The sequence below is a fragment of the Tachypleus tridentatus genome, chromosome 6 (genome assembly GCF_004210375.1).
Source record: "Tachypleus tridentatus isolate NWPU-2018 chromosome 6, ASM421037v1, whole genome shotgun sequence".
Taxonomy (NCBI): domain Eukaryota; kingdom Metazoa; phylum Arthropoda; class Merostomata; order Xiphosura; family Limulidae; genus Tachypleus; species Tachypleus tridentatus.
The window spans coordinates 8,217,378-8,226,805 of NC_134830.1; the positions used below are offsets into that span (position 1 = coordinate 8,217,378).

Consider the following 9,428-nt stretch of genomic DNA (forward strand, 5'->3'; position numbering starts at 1 on the left):
TTTTTACATACATATTTTTCAACCAATACCAGCCGTTTTTACAAATGAGTATCGTTCATCCTTATAGGGTTCTCGCCAGTAAACAAATAGTTTTCACATTACACATTAAAGACAAAATAAGCAACACTGAATGTTAGGTTAATTGTAAACTACGTTGTTTTCTGTTTCAGTAACTTACACACGTGTTTATATTTACGCCCCCCTAATCTTTTGTACATGGATGTAATCTGTTTCCGAAGACAGGCCTTCCTGACTATGAGGGTCCACGAGGTTCTTTTTCGTTCGAAAGATTCTTCGGATTCGAGCATAGTTGCCTTTAATTCTATAGTTGCATTTATAGGTCCCTGACAGTCAGAGACAGTCAGCAGCACCCTCCATTACATATATCTATACCTGACCCTTTCAAAAGGATAATAGAGTTCACGTCTCAAACCTGAGATATTCCGATTTGTAGCGCTAGCTCGCTAACCATAACGTAAACATTGGCCGCCCCCACACTGAGTTAGACGTTTCATTATATTCAGCTAGGTTAACACATTGCCGGGAACTTTAGAATTAACTCGGATAGTGTTCTGGCTTATACTTGGAAAACAACAGTTACCCCTGTAGTGAAGTTAGTTTTTATCGAAGTAAACATCATACTAACAAGAAATAAATGAGAAAAAATATTGCATACGTTTACATATATTCAAGAATAAAGTCTCCATTAAAAACTACATGAACTGAGAGTTCAGCAAGTAGACCCTTTGACAGCTTACAGAAGTTGACTGTGTGATGTACAGATCTGTTTTAGATAACGAGTCACTTTGGACAGAATGTTACAACCTGTAATAACGAGCGTAAAGAGAAGGTTGTTACTACATGTAATAAAGAAAAGATTGTTACTACATGTAATAAAGTGTGTAAATAACATTTTGTTAGCAGCTTGTTGCAACATATAATAAAGAGTATAAATAACATATTGTTACTTCCTTTAACAAAGAAATGATTGTTAGTACATGGAATAAAGAGCGTAAAGAACATATTGTTACTACATGTAATAAAGAGTATAAAGAACATATTGTTAGTACCTGTAACAAAGAAATTATTGTTGCTACATGTATTAAAGAGTGTAAATAACATATTGTTAGTACCTGTAACAAAGAAATTATTGTTGCTACATGTATTAAAGAGTGTAAATAACATATTGTTACTTCCTGTAGCAAAGAAAAGATTGTTACTATATGTAATAAAGAGTATAAAGAACATATTGTTAGTACCTGTAACAAAGAAATTATTGTTGCTACATGTATTAAAGAGTGTAAATAACATATTGTTAGTACCTGTAACAAAGAAATTATTGTTGCTACATGTATTAAAGAGTGTAAATAACATATTGTTAGTACCTGTAACAAAGAAAAGATTGTTACTATATGTAATAAAGAGTATAAAGAACATATTGTTAGTACCTGTAACAAAGAAATTATTGTTGCTACATGTATTAAAGAGTGTAAATAACATATTGTTAGTACCTGTAACAAAGAAATTATTGTTGCTACATGTATTAAAGAGTGTAAATAACATATTGTTACTTCCTGTAGCAAAGAAAAGATTGTTACTATATGTAATAAAGAGTATAAAGAACATATTGTTAGTACCTGTAACAAAGAAATTATTGTTGCTACATGTATTAAAGAGTGTAAATAACATATTGTTAGTACCTGTAACAAAGAAATTATTGTTGCTACATGTATTAAAGAGTGTAAATAACATATTGTTAGTACCTGTAACAAAGAAATTATTGTTGCTACATGTATTAAAGAGTATAAAGAACATATTGTTAGTACCTGTAACAAAGAAATTATTGTTGCTACATGTATTAAAGAGTGTAAATAACATATTGTTAGTACCTGTAACAAAGAAATTATTGTTGCTACATGTATTAAAGAGTGTAAATAACATATTGTTAGTACCTGTAACAAAGAAATTATTGTTGCTACATGTATTAAAGAGTGTAAATAACATATTGTTAGTACCTGTAACAAAGAAATTATTGTTGCTACAGGATTAAAGAGTGTAAATAACATATTGTTACTACCTCTAACAAAGAAAAGATTGTTACTATATGTAATAAAGAGTATAAATAACATATTGTTAGTACCTGTAACAAAGAAATTATTGTTACTATATGTAATAAAGAATATAAATAACATATTGTTACTATATGTAATCAAGAGTGTAAATAACATATTGTTACTACATGTAATAAAGAACATATTGTTGCTACATGTAATAAAGAACATATTGTTGCTACATGTAATAAAGAGTGTAAATAACATATTGTTGCTACATGTAATAAAGATTGTACAGAACATGTTGTTACTTCCTGTAACAAAGAAAAGATTGTTATTACTCGGAAGTTCATCCTTTGTTTTTGTAAACTAAGACCATTATAAAGTTTACTCTCTCGTAAAAGTACATACAGTATGTATTCTAAGGGTTTAATATGAATCAGGTGGCAATTTTGTTCAAAAACAAAACTGAAAACATATTCAGGACATTCTCAGTTTATTAAAATTCACAGAAATATTCATCCATTTTTCACTTCATTGTACAAGAACGTATCCTAGGAGTATCTGTGCGTATTTCTTCGTCAGTACATAAACCTATATTTACCTTGAATAAGCACCCCGCTTGTACAGCGGTATGTCTCCGGATTTACAACGTAAAATCAGGGTTCGATTCCCCTCGGTGGGCTGAGCAGATAGCCCGATGTGGCTTTGCTATAAGAAAAACACAAAAACACACACACCTTGAATACCACACTAATAAACAAGTTTGTTTCTCGTAAGATTTCTGAATTTTCTCATCGAAACTCTGATATCGTTTTCAACACCTAATATTAAGGTTTAATAACGAACTCAAGCGGGTGAACATAATGAATTATATTTGGAACTGCATCATGAGTTTCTTTAGCTACATTATCAGTTCACTTTATGATGGCAGCTATATGAATATCGTTTGTTTTTTACCATGGGCGCCATACTGTTTCTCCATCAGCCTGATTCTTACACTCAACATTTTTTATCTTTATTATTTGGGGATTTTCTTGACTATTATTCTTCACAATTTCGTTTTGACTCGAACCCAAGTCCTTTTTGAAAGGTATTTTAATTCCAGGATGATGGCCAATAAAATCGCCAGATGACGTGTCACTGTTGTACACGGGCCAAAAATAATAACCACTAGAAAAAACTCCAGGACCAATAACGGCGTTCTTAAGCGGCAATTCATTACGATTTGGTTCTGTTTCTCTGGAGATTTCTACTTGTGTTTGGCGAGAATCTGACATCACGAGCAAGTCCTCTATCTGGTTCGTCGAGTCGCCACTGCAACGTTTGTTGTTTTCATGAAGCCTTCTATTCAGGTGACAAAACAGACGGGTCATGAACTCAGAAGAGCATCTATACTCATTAGCTGACAAAAAACGAGTAATCTCAGTCATACATTCCCTGTAGCCAATAATAAAACCTTCACCAGCTGGCGCTTCAGGCATGGTGCTGACCTCTACAGGGAACAAACAAGTTTATTGACACAATACCAACTAAGTTTGGTTATTAAAATAATCTGTTCCTTTTATTAAATGCATGATAAGACAATATAGTCGCAAATTAGGCTCTCAAAGTGATGACCACGAATGTGATATTTACTGTTAAGATAAAACGTTTTATGTCAAAATCATTGCAAATCAGAATAATGAGACATGGCTAATTTCTTATTACCACGAGTTGTAATGGAACAAACAACATTAATAAATCCACAAGTCACAAACATTTAAAACAAGTTAGAAGACAGCAAACATTAGATTGTTATATATTCTTCTTAAAATACCCTTTTCGTTTTAAAGTTTAAGTCCGAAATCGAGAAGACAGATAACACGAACAAATTATTTTCGTTTGTTATACCTGAACAGGATTTTGTATGAAGATCTTTCAAGTGGGCAACTAACTTTTCCAGCATGTCGGCCCTTCGTTTACTGGTATAAGTTGATGTCTAAAGGGAATTAAAGAACATTTTGTTGAGAAATATAAAAATAATCTCATTTGAATTAATTTCGTGATGTAACTTTAAGACGTCTGTCACAAAGACATCATGACGTAATGGCATGACATTATTCAAAGGATTGTAACTAAATTATAAATTATAAACATTATTCTAAGGGACAGATGAGGTTATAAGAAATACATGGCCAGGCATAGCCAGATGGTTAAGGCACTTGACTCGTAATCTGAGGAGCGCGGGTTCGTATCCCCGTCACGCCAAACATGCTCGACCTTTCAGCCGTGAGGGCATTATATCGTTACGGTCAATCCCACTATTCGTTGGTAAATGAGTAGCCCAAGAGTTGGCGATGGGTGGTGATGACTAGCTTCCTTCCCTCTAGTCTTACACTATTAAATTAGGGACGGCTAGCGAAGATAGCCCTGTGTAGCTTTGCGCGAAATTCAAAAGAAACAAGAAATACATTACGTAACTTTGGTTTTGTTTGTTTTTGAAAGAGTTCAGAATGCTGGCTCCAAATCACTGTCACATGTCAATCAAAAACTTTACTCTCGATAAATTCTTTCTCTATAAAATAACCAAAGTCTTCCTAAAGAGGTCCTGGCATGGTTCGGTGTGTCATGGGATCAAAACCCGTCGCCGAAGACGTTCATTCTTTATGCCTTGTGTGTGTTAGGATGTAACGGTCAATCCCACTATTTGTTGATAAGAGTAGCTCAAAAATTGGCGGTTGGTGGTGTTGATTAGCTGTCATAATTCTGGTCTATCACTTCAAAATTGAAGATGGCTATCAGTAGTCATTTTAAGTATTGAAAGGTGTCTGGGATAAATTCGGGTATGGCCCGGCATGGGCAAGCGTGTTGAGAAGGCCAACCATCTTCTTATCAAAATGAAATATCTTAGCTGAAGATGCTCCTACCCTGAAGAAAGATAATGTATCAACACTATCAATATTCCTTAAACACTTCAGTCAGATCCCCATAACTCTCCTGTTCTCCTTATACGACAACCCTTTCATCCAAGGCAACATTCTAGCGACCCTCTTATGAACCCCTTCCAACAGTTTAATGTCCTTCCTAAGCCAAGGAGCCCGAGACTGAACACAGTGGGCCTGGCATGGCCAAGCGCGTAAGGCGTGCGACTCGTAATCCGAGGGTCGCGGGTTTGCGTCCGCGTCGCGCTAAACATGCTCGCCCTCCCAGCCGTGGGGGTGTTATAATGTGACGGTCAATCCCACTATTCGTTGGTAAAAGAGTAGCCCAAGAGTTGGCGGTGGGTGGTGATGACTGGCTGCCTTCCCTCTAGTCTTACACTGCTAAATGAGGGACGGCTAGCACAGATAGCCCTCGAGTAGCTTTGTGCAAAATTCAAAAACAAACCAAACAAACTGAACACAGTATTCCAAATATGGCCTAAATAGTGACCTGTACAATGAAATTATAACCTATTGACACTTGTATCCGATATTTGTGTAGATACACCCATTTGCGTCACCACTAGCAACAGCACATTGCTTGGATGGCTTTAGAGACTGATCAACCATTACATTAAGATCACTTACTTTCATTACGCTGTTAAGACTATTTCCATTTAAATGATACTTGTAATTCAAATTAGGACAACCAATATGTCATGCATTTGTCATAATTAAACCAGGTCTTCTATTTATTTGCCCAACTCACTAAATGATCTAAATCCTTTTGTAAATCAGTAGCATCCTCTTCACAGCCAGCAACACCGAAAACCTTAACATCATCTGCAGAAGTAAGTAATTTATTGACAATTTCTTCCAGTTATGGATGCAAATCAAAAAGAACAAAGGTCCTAAGACTGAGCCCTGAAGTACCACACTTGTAACATTAATCTAGTTTGATTGAAGTCCATATGTAAAAACCGTCTGCTTCCTTCCATCCAGCCACTCTTTTACCTGATTTACTAACTTAACCCGCGCCTATAGAGACAATTTCTTTACAAAACTTTCATGTAACACCTTGAAAATCCAAATACACCAAATCTAATTCTTACCCTCAGCCACATAAGCATATGTCCATTCTGAAACATATTTTATAATAGAACGGGATTTTTTTACTTAAATTTAGAAATTTGATATGCAGGTGTGAATCCACCCGAACTTATTATTTTTTGTTTTTGAATTTCGCACAAAGCTATTCCAGGGCTATCTGCGCTAGCCGTTCCTAATTTAGCAGTGTAAAATTAGAGGGAAGGCAGCTAGTCATCACCACCCACCGCCAACTCTTGGGCTACTCTTTTACCAACGAATAGTGATATTGACCGTCACGTTATAAGAGTTATGGGGATCTGACTGAAGTGTTTAAGGAATATTGATAGTGTTGATACATTATCTTTCTTCAGGGTAGGAGCATCTTCAGCTAAGATATTTCATTTTGATAAGAAGATGGTTGGCCTTCGAAATGGATTTCCTTTGGATGTTGTAGAGATAGTAAGTTTAAGTGAATTTAAGAAATATGTTTGACAAGTATATCAATGAGAATGGCTCGCTTTAGAATTTTTTTAAAAATACGTTTACGGATAGTTTTGGTTTAACTTGGGGAAAGGAACAGCTGAGATGAACCAATAAGTCCAATATTGTCCCAAAACGTTATGTTATTTTAAAACTATTTGATGTTTACATTTATTTCACAGAGAAAAATGAAAAAAAAACAGTTTTTGGATTTTTAAAATGGGAATTATGAATATAGGGCTACCAGAAATCTTCTAAGCTGGTCAAAACTTATGTAATATTACTGGGATTACGGCCGAAAACGTCGCTAAGAAGGAAGGTACCCAAGTGATGAATCGATCTATTCTAACCACTATAAGTAAGAAATGTGTATTAAATCGGCTATATTTATTACTACGTTTCGTTATGTCTAGTATGGGTAGCTTGCTGTGAGTAGAAGTTATTATTTTTTGTTTCTTTGTTTGTTTGAAGTTAAGCGCAAAGCTACATGTTGTTAAAGCCGGAGTGTTAGGCAGAAACAAGAAACTTCTAGGTAATAAAGACATTACTTCACACATTTCGTTAGGGTTCACCAAACACAAAATATCCTTCAACTCCGCTAAACTCTGGTTTATTCTTTCTCGTCGGCGTTTTTCAGTCCTGCTCTTTCTAATCTAGAATAAAATAAATAAAAGTAAATTAAATATATTAAATTGATATTTATTTCTTATTTTAACTGTACATTCACATTGAAACTGTCTCGTATCCGAATGTTTTGTTTTTCACACATAACTTTACAAGAAGCGCCCCCCTACCGTTTCTCATTTTCTTTTCTTTTTCCAAAAAACAGTAAACATGTAAACAAAAAGTTAAATATTTAAAGCAACATATTTAACTGTTTATGCTTAGGAGGTAGCCTCAGGTTTGTGTAATAAAACTCCTTAGGAGGTAGCCTCAGGATTGTGTAATAAAACTCCTAAGGAGGGAGCCTCAGGTTTTTGTAATAAAACTCCTTTAACATAATTTTAGGGTTAACGATAAAGCTCCTTTAACTGAAGTATCAAACCTGAAATTATTAACTGTTAGTGAAACTCGTGGTTTCATTTTAACAACCTAATTAAAATTCAATACTATTTAATAAAAGGAACTTCGAGGCAAAATGTGTACTCCCCATGAAAACCATATAACAAATATGAGAATAAGAAAAAAATAATAAATCTGAAGAATTTTAATAAAAGAATCAGGTTAATTTAGTTCACTAAGCTCCCGTGGCTATCACAGGGCCCGGCATGACCAGGTGGTTAAGGCACTCGACTCGTAATCCGAGTGTCGCGGGTTCGAATCCCCGTCACACCAAACATGCTTGCCCTTTTAACCGTGGGGGCGTTACAATGTAACGATCAATCCCACTATTCTTTGGTAAAAGAGTAGCCCTAAATTTGGCAGTGGGTGGTGATGACTAGCTGCCTCCCCTCTAGTCTTACACTGTTAAATTAGGGACGGCTATCGCGGATAGCTCTCGTGTAGCTTTATTTGAAATTCGAAACAACCAAGCTATCACAGAATATAACGGGTGCGCATGCGCAGTAACAAAGTTCAAAATTCACCACGTGCCAACTCGTAGTTTTATTGTAAGTGTTTTGACATTCGTTCAATATGATTCATCATGAATTCTTGCTAACTAACTGCGAATAAACAAAACTTCTATATTTAATATTATTTTTCTGTCGTTTAGCGAAGTTCTGGGCATCAAAGTACTTTAACAGATAACCTATAAGTAATTTTATACAACTATAATGATGAGAGTTTGCAGTCTTACCTTTCGCAGTTCTTTTCTTTCTGCTTCCAGGCCGTCAAGGTCAGCCATTAGAAGCAGCAGAATGTTATTATGTGAGATTCTTTACTTCAATTCCTTCTTCTTAATTTTAAAATATTTTTAAACGTTAAAGCTCTATGGTAACTAATGCTAATCAAATCGTTGTAATTGACCAGTGGTCAGAGAGTAAGTGACAGAACTGGCGGATAATACGAGCAAAATACCATAATAGAAAGGAATTCCACAACGCTAATGTGGCCTCTTTCCAAACTTCCACCTCATGCTGTGACTGACCATCACCGTGTTTAACACCTTTTGATTATCTCAACCTCACGCCTGTGGAAATACGGAGGATTATGTCCAACGGTTTTCTACAGCAGAGTTAAACCACGAATCACAAACAACCAGTCGTTAGGGGTGAGTATCATTAGTCGTTTATGATTACCGCTGTGAATGTGTAAATCAGAGATGACGACAGTAGTTTACACCAATATGTTTATTACTCTCTAAAGATCAGGTGGGTACAAACATACACAGGCAGTTAACAATATCTGATTTGATTTGGTTTATTAGTTGTCACTAATTCTTAAAGATATCACAACATTGTGTATATATCTTTTATTTAGGTATAGCACCTGACATCTGTGTTGTAAAAACTAGCTGGTTTCTTAATGTGGCTATTAAATATTCCTGTAAGTGTACCACCTGCATACATCTTGTAGAATTCACGCATGATAACTTGGTACCTGAAAATTTAATATTGTTAAACAACCGTTTCTCTGTATAACTAGTGAACCTGTAGGCCCATGGCCCACATTTACAAGGTCCCTGTAAAGCAATTTTAAGTTCTTTAACTAAGTTGGAAACGGTAATAACTAAGAATACATATTTATGTGTTCTAAATTTGTGGTTCGCTTTCGGGGAATCCCCGTAAAAAATTTCTGCAAAATACCCGGGGTTCCTTGAGGGGTTCAAAAAAGTGGCCGGGACGATTCGTTTGGCTCTATTTAGAAGTTTAGGAGTTACGTGACACACAAACACTGAATCTCATTATATGATTATTAATAAATATTTAGAGACCCGGAGAACCTCAAAACAAGGATACCGTAT

At 35.2% G+C, this 9,428-nt stretch overlaps 1 protein-coding gene across 1 annotated transcript; it reads right to left on the reverse strand.

The window, feature by feature from the left end:
* Window positions 1-3,007: 3,007 nt before the first annotated feature.
* Window positions 3,008-8,369, reverse strand: LOC143251468 (uncharacterized). Its single transcript, XM_076502765.1, has 4 exons — window positions 8,322-8,369; window positions 7,072-7,176; window positions 3,945-4,032; window positions 3,008-3,546 (listed from the first exon to the last, which is right to left on the reverse strand). The coding sequence occupies exons 1-4, from the start codon at window positions 8,367-8,369 to the stop codon at window positions 3,008-3,010; spliced, it is 780 nt and encodes a 259-aa protein (XP_076358880.1).
* Between the last annotated feature and the right edge of the window lie 1,059 nt (window positions 8,370-9,428).